Source organism: Dermacentor silvarum, chromosome 3, assembly GCF_013339745.2.
Source record: "Dermacentor silvarum isolate Dsil-2018 chromosome 3, BIME_Dsil_1.4, whole genome shotgun sequence".
NCBI lineage: Eukaryota > Metazoa > Arthropoda > Arachnida > Ixodida > Ixodidae > Dermacentor > Dermacentor silvarum.
The window spans coordinates 22,216,889-22,232,165 of record NC_051156.1 but is presented as its reverse complement, the minus strand read 5'-3'; the positions used below and the strand labels follow the sequence as shown (position 1 = coordinate 22,232,165).

General features: G+C 47.0%; 1 protein-coding gene and 1 pseudogene across 1 annotated transcript; both read left to right on the top strand.

Annotated features, from left to right (window-relative positions):
• Window positions 1-966: 966 nt before the first annotated feature.
• Window positions 967-2,481, top strand: LOC125944185 (uncharacterized). Its single transcript, XM_049664511.1, has 3 exons — window positions 967-1,096; window positions 1,873-2,017; window positions 2,214-2,481. Exons 1-3 carry the CDS (start codon window positions 986-988, stop codon window positions 2,462-2,464), a joined length of 507 nt encoding a protein of 168 aa, XP_049520468.1. The 5' UTR covers window positions 967-985; the 3' UTR covers window positions 2,465-2,481.
• An 894-nt stretch (window positions 2,482-3,375) lies between these two features.
• LOC119444256 (uncharacterized) lies at window positions 3,376-4,864 on the top strand (annotated as a pseudogene).
• Window positions 4,865-15,277: the final 10,413 nt, after the last annotated feature.

The window sequence follows — 15,277 nt, the reverse complement described above, 5'->3', positions numbered from 1 at the left end:
GCGCATTGCGGTGAAGTTCTACATATTGCCGCAGGGGCAATGTTCGAACTTCTTCAACGTTCAATGGGCATGCACGGCTACATAGCTGCTCTGTGTGCTGTAAATGTCGGTGTAAAGTTCCTCTGCTGTCTTTATTCTATAATCGACGTTACAGATGACGTTGCCTCGTTTATCTTTGATCGCATATATCTTGTCCCTGCCCATCTGCCTCTGACGCTGCCTCGTCTCCCCGTTGCTGATTTCGTAATTGACCCGTTCTTTACTACATCTTTAATCTTTGGAATGTTTTAATTTCGAATATGCTTTATTTCCGCTTCGTGATAAAGTTGGACAGTTCAGACAATTCGACTTGATATATAAGCTTCGAGAATTTTCCGCTTTCCCCTTTTCTTATTACGATCGCCGCCATCATTTGAAACTTCTGAAATTGTTTAAATTACGTTGTGCTCATTAAAAATGTAACTGCAGATTCATTGGTAGTAAAAAACGAAAAACGATTTTTTATTGATTTTCTGCTGCGCCTTGCATCCAAGCGGCCACCAGCAGAAGCTGATATTTGACGTCATAACACCCACGCGCTCGCGCGCGCGGCCAAGGTGGACCACAATCGTCACATGCAGTCTTTCTGGTGGTGGCGGTCCATTGCAGCGCTTGTTTATCCCCATCGGCGCTCCGCGCTGGTGGCGCGTCTTACATGTGCCTTCCCGCGGTCGTCGCTCGGTACTGACGCGTTCATCGCGGCGAAAGGAAATGCCCGGGCATTGCTGCGCCCAAGGCTGTTGTAACAGCATCATCGGTCGTGACACGCCGTCGCACATGTTTCCCAGAGACGAGAAGGTGCGTAAAATTCGGATTTGGAAAGTTTGCGTAAAATTTGGATTTGGATTGGATAGCCTGGAGACCTCTAAAAAATGGCTTCGTTTGCGCGGACCACTTCGTCGACGATGATTACGTGACCAGCCCAGCTTTGCTGGAAAGCCTCGGCATGCCGCTCAAAAGGCAACGCCTAAAGCCAGACGCTGTGCCAACGGTCTTCTCACGAAAACGCAAGGCAGAAATGATCAGCGGCGCGTTTGAAGAAAGGAGGCGAAAAGAGGTTGGTACTGTTTTCGTTCACTTGCAGCCTTTCTTGTGCAGTTGCTCACGCCGACGGCATCAACTACTATTCAGTCATCCACGCAGTGCTAAAGTGCCCCGAAGCTGCCTCGCCTGCGTGCGCTCTTGAAAAAGCAAGCTTGTACAGGGGAAAACGACAAATAATTCTTGCACAAGGTTCTGGTGCAGAGCGAAATCTTCGCGCTGCGGTTCGCGAAAAAGCCGATCGCGCATTTGTGAAGCGTTCTGTATGAGAGGTTTAGTGTACTAGAAAGTCATCCCCTATGCGGAATTGGTTATTTTCTTTCCAAGCCTGAGAGCGTACCTCAAAATTGTTTTTTTTTTTTTTTTGCGTGCCAATGCCACTGCGTCGCATGTAGCTTTTCAGTGTGTTACACGACTGCGCAGTGGTGGTTACGTAGTTCAAGTCATTGCCGAGTTCGCTATAAAGCGTGTTGAGCTCTTTCGCGTAAGTTCACTCGCGCAAATGAGCACGGGTGTCGGGAGAACGCACATTCAAACACTCGAACCTCACTTTAGTTGACCGCAATTGAGCAATAATCCATTCTTCGTGCGTTTTCAGACGTGTATGTTCACATGTTTTGCAATAAGGGAGTAATTATCCATTAGCATCCACCTAAGCCTTTTGGCTACAAAGAAAAGCTACACAGCTTCCGCAAACATTGCAGTTGAATAAAAATTAAATTTTGTCCCTGTACATTCTATATATGTTTTGTGCCCAATGTTTATGTTATCTCTCATATTCCATTATTGCAGATCATTGATCAAATATTGCAAAGATCAACCACAGGAGAAGCCTGCCACAAAGAAACTGTTCACATCCAAGGAACGCAGTGTGATGCTTGTGAAATTCATACCCCTCCAATTGAGCAGGATCCGTTTGAAGAAGTCACCCAATCAGGTACATTTCATAATTAACCAATGACCAACTTCTTTCAGATTTGTCAATGCAGCCTTTTATTTAAAAATTGCGATTTTCTTTATGTGGCTGTAGAGGAAAAAAATGCATGTCAAAATCTTCAGCTCATGTTGATAAAATTTTATGCTTTGATTTGTGTTCATTAAATTGTTCTGTCAACTGTTTCCCTCTCTTTCAGTCGCCCGTGAACGCAGCGCAGAATCATCTACAAATAGCAGGCAAAATAGTGAGCGTGAGGCACATCAAGAGAAATGCCCTGAAGCACTACACCTGCAATTTGCACCAGAACCTCATGCCGCCAATGAAAGACAAATTACACCAAAAGCACTTCAGGCTGATGCAGCTGTTCAGACAGCATTAATCTGCAGAGACTGGGGTAGGTGTATCAGAGAAACCAATCTGCATCGTTTTGTGACTGCTCTTTTGTAACTAGCATTGCTATGCATAGCATATATACGTAACAACAACCAGCATAAAATGTTTGCATTGGCATTACTGATCAAAGCACCTAAAGTTCTTCACTTTGCAATATCTTAGCAGGGGGAAGCATTGAGCCAGATGGTGCAGGTATGTCGTTTTCCACAGCACTATAGGAACAACCTGAACACAGACGTGCGCTCCCCCGCGTCTCTTCCTTTCCGTGTCCGTGTAGTTCCTGGCCTTTTTTTTTTTTTTTTTGAAAATGACATATCCGAGCAGTCCTACTGTTGCTGCTAAATTATACTTTGGCTTATGTTATTTTATAGGAACACAGGTCAACATCAAAGGGAAGTCATGTAGTATTTCAACTAGCTGCTTAGCCACCACGGTCTTCGACACCATTGCCAGATTTGACAGATGCACCTGAAGCGGAAATTGCTGACAGTGAAAACAAGAATCGAAATGATCCTCCCTTTGTCCTCTCTGATGTCAGTTTGGCTGAGTATGTAGTAGACTGTCCTGTAATATTGTGCAGTGCTCACATAGATGTCTTTTCTTTTTTCAGAGACAGCACTGATCACACAGCCGTGCCTCTTTAGGAAGAGAGGAAGTTCGTTATTTTCGAATCTAGTCTGGATGAACTGCAATCGGTCTGCCCTCTGTGTTCACATCCGTGTAGAGCAATTGATAAAAATGTGAAAGGCACATTATTGCAAGTGACACGCATCTGCATAAGCCACCATGTTTCTAAATGGGCAACGCAGCCAATAATTAATTGGAAGGCAGCTGGTAGCTTGCTTTTTTCTGCGGCAGTATTTTTTTTTTTCAGGCTGCAAAGCTTCTAAGTTCAAACACACGAAAGCACTCAGGAGTGTGGCTGTTGCCTGCCAGCAGGCACAAAACACACTTCAGAGTCCAAAATGCATTCCTCATTCCTGCAGTCACCAAGGACGTGGGCTCATCAAACTGGTTAGGCCACGTAACCAACCTTACAGTGTATGCATGTAGATTCATGAGCAGTACACGTTTACCACTTCAATGTCTGGACACACCAACAAAACGTCCTTTTTGATGAAGCCATTGGCCGTCCACTCCGGGTTGCTGGGGATGCTAGGGTAAATTTCCCTGGACATGCCGCCACGTATGGCACGTACTCTCTTCTGGACATAGAGCTGAACAAGGTGCTGCACATCAAAACTCTACAGGTATTCATTATTTTTGCATGAAAGAGTATGTGTATAGTATAATCTGCAAGCTTGCGTAGGAGGTAATGGTGGACTAGTGCGTTGTGCACAATCTTCGAGAAACAACAGGCGGATTAAGGGTGCATTGTCCATGACTATATGTGCTTGGTTTAATGTTGGTTATGTTGCAGTCAAATGAAACCAAGGGCAGCAACCTTATGGAGCTAGAAGGCCTCATGAGGACACTGCAAATATGCGAAGCTAGTGACCTCTAGATTTCAACTCTGGTGACTGACCGTCAATCTCAGATAAAGGCATTTACATCAAAGGAGATCTGCATAGAGCACAAATTTGATTGCTGGCACGTTGCCAAGAGTGAGTTCTTAATTTTTTAGAAGCACAAGTACACGTGAAATAACTGGGCTTTCAAATTTTTATTCATGATGCATCTGCTTGTCCCAATTTTTCTAAGTGTTCAAAAAGAAGCTGACAGCAGCAGCGAAGCTTAAGAAGTTTCAGGAGCTGGCTCCATGGATACCTGCTGTCGTCAACCACCTGTATTGGTGCGCTCTCTCAAGCCGGGCGCAACCTGCAGCTAATTCTCGCTAAGTGGCGCTCCCTTGTCCGTGATGTCGTTGACATTCACGTACATGATGAGAGCCTTTATCGAAGGTGCGAGCATGAGCCATTCGCTAAGAAGAAGTGGCCAGAAGAAGGTATGTGGCGTTGAAATGTTTTATTTTTTTAAGTATTCTTGCATTATTTCCAATGCATTCCTCTAGGATCACCAGCGCACCAAACACTGAAAGCTATCATCCTAAACAGGGCTTCGCTCAAAGACATCCCTCGACTATCCACGAGCGCGCAAACATTTGCTGTTGAATACTTTCACAGCACCACCACTCAGTTTGCTCTGAAAAATATCCATTTCGCGTATTCCAGCATGGTAGCAAGTTAAAACGTTTTGTGCCTAAGCTGTTTAGGTGGCCTGTTGTGATGTGAACGGATGCGGTTCTGTTTCCTTTCAGAACACGCCTTGCCGCACTTCACTAGAACGAAAATAGTGCAAGGCAATAAGCAACTACTAACGATGGGACAAAGAGGTGGCTGGTGAAATACTCGAAGGCAAAAAGTGCTGCCGTTGTCGCACCAGTGAAATAATCTTGCACATACGGTACTCAGTTTGCATGTTTTTGCACACACATTACCATTTACTACGCTTTGTTGTTCCAGGCTATGTGAACGACTTGAAGTGTGCTGTGGACCTGCGCCAGAATGCGAGCTCATACAGGAAGTCATTGGAGCATTCAGGTATGAAAGTGCCTCCTCCACTTTCAAGCAACTACGAACGTGCTGACAAAGAAGCTCTCGCGGCAGCACATACGAAGCGCTTTAATATTTGGCTAACGTAATGCTACTTTCCTGTCATGTTGCATCTTGAATTGAAGCTTCTTGTGTGACCTCATATTTCCATGTATCTTGTTGCAGACAGCAATAGTTCACTGAACAACACATGTCATTTCGGCAGGAAACTCTAGGTGTTCATTGAGGAGTAACTGCCATTGTCACAAAAGCGCGTAATCCAAGCGCGCGCCGCGTGTCACGCAAGCCTGCGAAAGAACACGCCGGCCCCGCGTCAGCTTCAACAGAGGGGGAGAGCGCATACGCCTCAAACAACAACGCGAACAACAGCGCCTGGACGTCTAGAAGAGCCTCGACGAAGCGACGCTAACGAGGGAGAGAGTGAGAGTCACGGGCGCCGAGACACCTTCTCGCCCGGCGAGTCGAGAGAGATCACTACAGTGTGAGCGTGCACCAACAGCATGAGTCAACTACCCCCCCCCCCGCCCCCTCGACAACACGGCAGTGGTCGAAGGTACGAGAAAAGATGAGAAGCTTACCAAGCTTTGGCCATGCTACGAGATCACGACTCCGATAGGAAGGTTCGAGAACGCCTGTGGAAGCTATATAACCGCCGTGCGATAATCGTTCAGGGGAGTTCAAGAGTTCAGTCCGCACCGGTGAAGTGATGTAACGAGAAGACCGAGCGTCTGCGGAAGAAGGGGATTACCCGGCAAGCTAGTCGACGAGTTCATCGAGTGTCTGCATTTCCGGAAGAAGTTCCTTCTTCGAGATTTGCCCGAGCTACGCCGAGATCGTCTGACTCCAAGACCAACCAGCACGGGTGAATACGATTGGACACTTAGTGTTCCTTTTCATTTTGTACTTTACGTGTTGGACTCTTAGTGCTTGTCGTTATTTTCCTGTGTTTTGTGAATACCCATCTGATTTGTAATGTGTTGTGTCTAGCCTAAGTGTGCAAGTGTGTGTGTAACTGCCTTTTGTAAAGAGTATATTTTGTCGTGTTTTGACAACTCTGGGCTCTGACTCGGTCTTTGGACAGCAACCGGCGTTCGCTGGCGCACCAGAGGGCCCACTCTTATTTGTCCTTGCTTTCGTGGGATTATTTTCGGAAGCTGATAAGTCGGCTTTGGAATTTGGTCCGGCGTCGGCGCCTCGTTCACGGGGTCTGTGACAGCCATCATGCGTCCAGGTAGCCAGTGTAGTGCCCTCCTGGCGTAGGAAACTCTTTCCCGATCCTATGGACAGCACAGCTTGGTAGAACGACCCGGTTACCTTGACCAAGTCGCCTGTACACCCACGAAACAAACTTTCGGTAGGCAGTGTATCGATATTGGCTGCAAAAATTATAAAATAAATAAAAAGCACGATAACATAGATTGCGTAATGCACTGCGTGTCTTTCTGTTACATGCCATGCACTGCTCATTTGGTTGTGTCCAACAAATAAAACAAGCCCTCGATCCATTCATTCCCTTTGTCTCGTTCATGCCATGCACCAATAACACAATATATGCAGCGGTAACTGGGCTTCAGGATTCTTTGTGGTCTCATTGCTGGATAAAAAGTGCTGATTTATTATTGTACTTATTCAAGGTGCGTTGTCCAAGGTGGTATGGGCAGTAATGCTTCAGCTTGAGATACTCCAGGTGAGTATATGCCTGCTGAGGCAATACAATTCAAAGAGCGGGTGCTTAGTAATGCATTCGTAACTCTCAGCTGTGTTCGCCATCTTTTTCTGCTCTGTGCAACAGATCCGCTCTCTTTTTGTAGGCATGTCACCGCAGCGGTGACCGCAGGAGCGCCTGTTGAAAGAAGAGAAATGACCCTTTCATTGGCTATGCAAGAACAGATATTCTTGGGTTGCGACCGAAATTGTTCACCCTGCGAATCCATGTCTTTGTCACAAAACAAAATTGTCATGTTATGTACACTTTCGCTGCGTCTGATATGGAATGAAGCGCTGATATCAGCGCTGTCTTAATTGATAAAATATAATAAAATGTATAAAAACAACACAACCAGTGAATGAACGCCACACAATAGCATGCATGTTTAGTGGTCTGAAATGTGCAGCGCATTTATCTACATTGTTGTTTCACCCGTTGATTTTCAACTTGAAGCAAAAAAATGACGGATTTTCATAGGTATCTGCATGATCACGCGTCGGGTTTCATGAATTGGTTGTTCGCGCAGCATTTTCGTAGTAAATGCCACAGCCAGTATTTCATTTCTCTGTGACCACAGATTCGATGTAGCTAAACGATCTGGTCGACGGTCGCTAGCGGACCCGTCCATATAATAATAATAATAATAATAATAATAATAATAATAATAATAATAATAATAATAATAATAATAATAATAATAATAATAATATAATAACTTATTCCACAAAGTTAGAGAGAGAGAGAATTGGTTGTTCGCGCAGCATTTTCGTAGTAAATGCCACAGCCAGTATTTCATTTCTCTGTGACCACAGATTCGATGTACCACAAAGTTAGAAATCACGAATTCAACCAGTAAATGGCTTCTAAGGGCGTGGATGTGACAGTAGCCCTAAACACAGGGCTATGAAACGGCTGCGAAATTCCACACATGCCATGCCTCGTCGCGCAAGAACGAACTGCGCAGCGGTCGAAAGCCGACCGCATAGGTAAACACCAAGCGACGACCTACGATGCTACCTACGATTCAGCCGTAATAGCTGTCTCTGCCTCAACGTAACTCACGAAACTAGGCATTTTACATCCTACGTATTATTACTTTACGAGTTGCTACTGCTGCACGTTAAGTTTGTTAGAGAAAAAGCTTACCATGCTGCTGGCCCGGGCTGCCTGACCATCCACGGCCACCTGCTCTTCGTCGCTTGACGCGGAAGGCTCGTACGAAACCGTAAGCGGTTATATTTCTTGCCAAGTTGGAATGGTCCTCGTCTTCAGACGTGTACTCCTCGCCGGTAGAGGCACCAGGAGCGGAATCTTGTAACGGTTCCGAAAGCGAACCGCTTCGCTTGCCCTCACGTGATTGGTCAGAATTGTGGTTGCGTCAGCGGCCGTCAGAGACAGCGGGGCGGTACCGCAAATTTTGAACACGTCACGCATCTGTCAATCATTTTCAAAGCGAACCCGTCGTCGGCCATGAATGGACCCGGCGAAGAAGTATTCCGCTTTGGGTTCCGTTGCTGTGGCTTGGCTGTTAATTTGCTTGCGACCTTGGCCGCGCGCGCGGTCCGTGCCGCTTCGGAGACTCGCGGGCGGTGCGCGCGCGCGCGCGCTGTTTATCTCTAAGGTACGACTACATACACATGAAAACATGGCGGTGCCCCTCATTCTTTGCCTCGGGTTGCTCTCCCGGACCCGTCAACTACTTGAAGTGATAAACGCGTTTTCAGAGCTGACAGATGAGGAGTTTCGACGTCATTATTGTCTGTCAAAGGCAACCGCCCGATGGCTGTGCGACGAACTGGAGGAGACGAGCAGCCATCGCCCTTTGCCGGTGCGAGACGTGCGGCCTGAGAAAAATATCCCTGTGCGACGACATCATAGAATAAAGAACCAACTTTCAAAACTTCCGCACAACTGATGGTGATGGGGTATTTTCTTTGATTAGAGTGGTTACATTTTTTTACGCGTGGATTACCACCTGGCGACGTACAGTTAAACAAATGGTAATATTATATTGCCTAATGTACAATAAAAGAATATGTCAACACGCGACGATAATAGAAGGCTTTCAGGAAAATATTTAAATAATAGTTCCTATTTATTGAGCAAGAAGAAACATTCCGCAATTCCTCGATTAACTCGACATATGATGACGTACACTTCGGAGGCGGCATCCTCCCGTTTATTGGTCGCGTCCTCCCCGTTTTCCACCTCCGGCTTGGGAGTGGCCTACTTAGTGACGTAAGCAGAGAAGCGAACTGGTTCGCATTCGGGACCGTTATAAGATTCCGCACCAGAACTCGAATCCATGCTCGCGATGACGGCGTCGGCGCTCTTCGAATGACCGCGACCGGCTGGCTGGCTATCCGACGAGGGTGTCGTGACGTCACGCCTTCCAACCCGCGCGCTCACAAAAACACCAAAAATAACGCCATCCGCTTAAAAATGAGCTAAGTGACTACTTCTTTTCGGTGCAATCGCACACTGAGGATTCATTTTCAGCATTTTCGTAAAATATTCAGATTTTGTGTCCGTATCCCTTAAAGGAGACGTTAGAACTGTTCTAACGTCTCCTTTACGCTTGCCCCGTTTCCCGTACGTTAAACTAAATGCCTTGAAGGGACGCGCACCGTAACGTCCCGCACAGATGCTTGCGTTTAACTTACTTAAGGCAACAAACGCTATTCTAAAGCTGTCTATTAATTTCATAAGTATACGTACAAGTTACCTTCCGTAAAGCGATAACGAGAATCTCGTGAGTTGGCTTCTTCCCACAAAGCCTCATATTGCGGAGAAGCCAGATTGGACGATCGCCCTTAAGCGAGCTGTATGCGCACGCATGCACTGACGGACGTAGGGTCAGCGTTCGGGGCGCGTCGCAAGTACCGCAGAACGATTTCCCCTTGAAAAAGTTTGCACACACACTCGAGGGTACCCAGAGAAGCCAGTGAGGATGGTGGCACAGTTTGCACTTCGGAAACCAGAGGGTACACTTGGTCCAATTGGGGGTTCGTTAATGGTCCTACAGCGCACAAAATGCGTAGCGTGTGGCTGAACGCGGAAAACTGGAAAATACTTCTTGACATAGAGGAATCCCGTAAGAAACCCTCCAAATACAAAATCGAAGTTAATGGAAGTTTTATTTTAGTACAGCATTCGTCAGCCGTACTTCGGTTTACGAGACAAAAATAACAGTTGCGACTGACGACCAGATATTGCCGCGATCATCAATGTTCTCAATTAACACTCGATTGTAGCGAGTAGGGGCGTGTAGAGCTGTTCTCCCTCTCTCTCGCTCTCCCTTTTTCGAGCAAATAATTTCTGGACATTCTGTACATTTGCAGTGCACTATGTGACGTGTGCTACGATAAGTGAGGCATGTGCTTCGGAGGAATGGCGGGTCCACGGCGATCGCAAGGCACGCCCCTTTGTGATTTGAGGGTCAGAGCGGCACTTTATATTGACATTGGTCACATAATGGCGTCACGGGAAAGAAGCAAGCACCAGCCACACCAGAGAGAAGGCAGCACTGGTCACATGCTGGCGTCACGATAGAGAAGCTCACCGGAGCGATGAAAGCGCGTGAAGAAGTCGTCGAAACAGTAGAAGACAGCTGTGAAACGACGCGATGAGTGTAAATAATGCTCCTACTCTTTTACACTCAACTAATGATTGAAGCTCAGCTTGCCTGTTGCGTTGTTTCTTGCTTTTTGAGTTCGATAAAGTTTTGCCAACTCATGCGTCTTGCCATCTTGTTGTGCGACATCAATATGGGACTGAAGAAGACTGCAGAGAAAACTGCCTGGCAACAAGACGTCGAGGTGGTCTGCGCGTCGAAAGCCTTCCAACACTACAATTGAGGCCAACGCTGAGATCGACAGATTCCTAACAAGGCTCAGGCTCCCGATAGAGCCGTAGAAACGATAAATGAGCTTAATTTGCCTCGGTGTGACATTGCTGGTGTATTAATTGCGCATACGTCGAGACAGTGAACCTATTCATTACCTTCTTTTCCCGAAACAGTTCGCAGAGGCGCTCGCGTGAACTTATCATTTGTGCCATTGAGAAGAGATTTCAGGAAAAGTTTCGAACCAGCCAACGAAAAAGTTTTTGTAAATGGGTTGCGAAACCATCACCACATTTAACCGAAGATGGCACTGAACTACCCGGCCACAACTCAGCTGCAAACTTCCGGATTTTGAAATGAAATCGCTCGAGAACGTTAATAACAGAAAGAAAAAGAAAGAAAAGACACACGAGCGCTGACTTGCAAATGAACGCATTTTTTAAAACTTAAGTTTGCCTATTTCTTGATCATTCATCGAATATGTGTTTTCTTTTTCTGTTTTTTTTTTCTTTTTTAAAGATGTTTCCATATTCTTTCCAAAATCAATTGCTCTGTTGTTCGTGCGCACTTGTCTCTCTATATCGTCTCTTTTGTCACCAACCCGCTGTCTCCTTCGTGAAGTCGCTCTACCACGCAGGTTTCAGGGGTGCAACTCGAAGATGCGTGCCACTTTGAGGGGAAAAAAATGAATGAGCCAACAAACAGCTTCCTTCCCCGGTGTCATGCGCGCTGTTGTGGCACCACTTTGGCCTCTTTTTCCCTTCGCACTCCGCCCGTATCCCTCCTTCCCTGCTTTTTTACTTCCCTTTCGCCGTTCACTCCGCGCCCCAACTTTTCCTTTCTTCCACGCGCCTGCGCCGCGCTGCCTTATTTCTCGACGCCTCGGGGCGCCGATGGAGGAAAAGAAAGGCTGCACTTTCTCCCGCTAAAACGCTGCAGTGCTGTGCCGCCTAGAACGCGCCAAGCCAATCGGGAATCAAACGCGCGGAGTTGTTCTCTCTTGAGAAAGCTTGAATGACCGATCGGGTAAACTGCGCTGCCGCTGACCAATACCAACGGCTAACTGCGCAATACGGAAACAAAACAAAACAAAACAAAAAACGATCAAAAATTATTGCAGTGTTGATTTAGCGGTAAATGCGAGAGAAATGCATGGGCATTACGTCGTACCTCTTTAAGGTCCACGTTCACCACACTGCGAAGCGCTGTTCAGGAGCTCAAATGACACACGCCCTGTTTCTTCGAGGAGCGAAGTGCAACTGACGGTGGTGCGGAGCAGACCATCGTTCGTTGCCCTATAACGATAATGTGTATATACATACATCTGATCACACCCTTTGTCACACGCTCACTCTGCTCACTCTGTCTCTCATGCCTGTGAAATGAGTGCGGAGCGACTATGAGTCTGTGTAGCCGCTAGTAACTATGCCGACCTATGTCCCGAAATTCGCCTCCCTGTTCCCTAAACAGTGGCTTAGCTTTGGCGGCGCTGCACTCAATTAGCGAGGCAGGGTATGGAGCGGGACACCGGCCTCTCGCGGGAGTAATGCGGTGGTGGAGGGGGTGCTCGCGGCTCTCTCGGGCCCCCGCGGCTGCTGACAGCGGCGGTCGCTTGCAAGCTCGAGCGTGAAATGCGTCCGCCCGTCCGACGGCTCGCGTCTTGTCCCTCCCGGCGCGCTCTTCAGCGAGTGCGTAGTGCCACGGCCATGGTGGCGCTGAGGACGACGATACGAAAAGGGGCGCGCGCTTGTGCGATGTTTGCCCGCTGCTAGAAGCCACCCCGCGACGTCCGACTCCTTTCCTTCTTTTTTTTTACTTCTTCTTGTCTTCTTTCTAGCGGCAGCTTATCTCGTCTTCGCTGATTTCTTTATTCTTTTCGCTCGCTCCCAGGGGATGATGCGACAGAGGGAGCTTTTCTTCCTTGCTTTTTTTTCCCCGTCTCTCTCTACTTGGTGACTAGCAGCTCCGGTCGGGTGACGCGCGGTTGCCGCCGCAATCTTTTGCACCCGGCCCTTCATCCAAACGCGCGTGGGATAGCGCGCGCTCGCAAAGGGGTCGCGGTATTCGTTTCGCCGGGAATCCGTATCTCTGGTGTCAGTTATTTCTGTGTTTAGTCCCGAGATATGGTTTTGGGAAGAACGTGGACAAGAAAAAAAGAATGGAAGTGGTTGCGGTCACCTCACGGACTAGTAATAGGTTTCGCGATTTTACGTTCGGGCCCCAGGCAAGAGGTGCAACAGACGCGGCGTGGCTTTAAGAGATTTACACACTCCGAGATATGTTTCTCGTACTGCCGTCCCTAGAGAGACCTTAGTGAAGCCGCGAAGGAAATTGAGCCTCGGCGTCAATAAAATATGGGCTGATATTTGAGCCGATTTCAAGGAGTGACCTGAAGAGCATGTGGTGCAGTTTCTTACGCTGCGCCTTGCTGTGAAAGAGTACGACGAGGCATTCGTGCAAGGCAGGTCGATTTAAAGCTCGCGCGACCAGTCACTCAGCCGTGGGTCTTACTTCGGAATGTCGTAGGCCTCGCGAACGGCAACATGACATCTGACGAAGCACCATATCGGCGCCAAAGTTCGCGCCCTCACGGTTTTAGTAAAATAATTCACTCAGCGTGACACTGCACACAATAATCAGTGGTACTCTGATTGCTTTCTTCTGATTTAACCTCCAGGAATTATACAGGGGGCTATGACGAACGGTGTTGTAGAATGTTCAGGCTCTGGATTAATTTTGACAATGAGGCATATCTTTTATGCGCGCTTAACTTTAAACACACGATACGTTCTTTTAGAGCGAAAGCTCTGCTACGCCGTGTCTCGCAAGGTCATTCATCGCGTCGCGATAACCTTGAGCCGCCGAAGCGCAACTGAGGCAGGTGTGACGTCCGCCACGTGATCCGCTGCGGAGAGGCGTCGCAGCTGCGCTCGCTCGGAGCCTCGCCGCTGCGGTACCACGTGACTAGACGAGGGTTTAACGGCTGGTTCGCCGGCGCTTGGTCGCTCAGTCTCGCCATGGATGGCGCGCCTGGTGGCAGGCCGTCTATGCGTGCGCCTCAGCGCAAGCGACAGGCTGAATCCAATCATCCAGTAGATATAGCTAGACGGCAGGCTGCGAAATCTCGAGCAAAGGCAACGTTGGCGGCTGAAACACCGGAGCAAAGGGAGGCCACATTAGCGCGTTATAGAGAAGCTTACCAAGCGCGGGAGCGTGCATTGATGAAGCACTGTGTAGATACTCTTTGCAAAACCAAGCCTAACAGACCTTTCGCTCGTGATAACTAGGTTTACAAGAGTTAAACCTCAGTCAATTTCTTCTTTTCTTTTTTTTTCTTTTTTAAATCTCGCCTCCACTTATATGAATGTTCGATAAATAAGGTAATCACGATTTTAACGCTACGTTATTAAACGTTTCATAGAGGGATCTAAGTTGGTAACTGCTAGCTGCATCAAACGAGCCCATGGTTCCTTCACGATTGATCCTTCGCTCTTCGCGAAAATTTACATAGGTACACTTTTTCAGTTTCTGTAAGCAAGACTTGAGTGCCCGACAGTAGAAACCCAAAGTCCAGATTGAGGCAGCCACCAGATTGTGGGATAAATGTTGGAGGAACAGGGGTAAGGTGCCTCAGACATGCTGGCCATTGGCAGATGCTATGCCTCACCCACTGGATGTGCATACATATTCCCTCTCCCTGTTGCACTCCCCAACCCCTCCCCTCCTCACCTGCCGAGTGACTAACTTAACAAATTCTACGGTACTTAAGCCGAAATTGACATAGATGTTAGATTTAGCAAATTTAAAATTAATTATTGCTTCTTATCCTTTTAGGTATACCAGCCGCCATACCAAGGCCCTTTCTCCCGTACGCATTACGGAAGAGAGAAGGTACAACACAGAATGTCATCTCTACTCAATAAATATGACCGACGAAAAAAATTAAAATATGGGGTTTTACGTGCCAAAACCACGATCTGATTATGAGGCACGCCGTAGTGGAGGACTCCGTAAAATTTTGACCACCTGGAGTTCTTTAACGTGCACCTAAATCTAAGCGCACGTGTGCTTTCGCATTTCGCCCCCATCAAAATGCGGCCGCCGTGGCCGGGATTCGATCCCCCGACCTCGTGCTTAGCAACCCAACACCATAGCCACTGAGCAACCACGGGGGGCATGACCGACGAGGTTTATATATAGTTACAGTAACATACAAATACATATTTGACCTTTGTGTGCTAAGAACGCTAGCCTGAACCTTAAAAATGAATGCACTTAGTGATTTTTTTATCCATTCATGTCGTTGTATTTAAGTTTCAACATTATGGCTTTATCATTATACAGTGCTTGTTATGCTCTGTATCATGCATCTCATTAAATCCAACATCTCATCTCATTACAGCATATTTCTATCTCTCTCTGTATAGCTATCGTACTGAATAGTATTGCAACGTACATGTTTAATATTCTAAAGTGACTGCGTTAATTATGTTAATTATATCTTTCGTAATATCTTGTGCAATTAAGCATCGCATACATTTTAGCGAAATACCTTTGTTTTGTGTTTAACAGGAATATAGTTGTTTGAATATTTGTACATCTACGAATATTGCATTTCCAAATGCAAATGTTTTAATCATCCGACTAAATGATGCTGTGTGGGTGACAGGGGCTCGTTCAAGCTGCGGTAGACCAACTTTTTTTCCTGTAACCTTTTTTTTCGCTGTATGTTGATCACATAAGACGAAAATAAAGAGAGGAGA

Bases quoted from the DNA above. Each gene is read 5' to 3' on its own strand.
- LOC125944185 (XM_049664511.1), top strand. From the start codon at position 986: ATGCCGCTCAAAAGGCAACGCCTAAAGCCAGACGCTGTGCCAACGGTC. The intron at 1,097-1,872 runs GTTGGTACTGTT...CCATTATTGCAG, and splicing joins AAGAAAGGAGGCGAAAAGAG to ATCATTGATCAAATATTGCA. The intron at 2,018-2,213 runs GTACATTTCATA...CCTCTCTTTCAG, and splicing joins TGAAGAAGTCACCCAATCAG to TCGCCCGTGAACGCAGCGCA.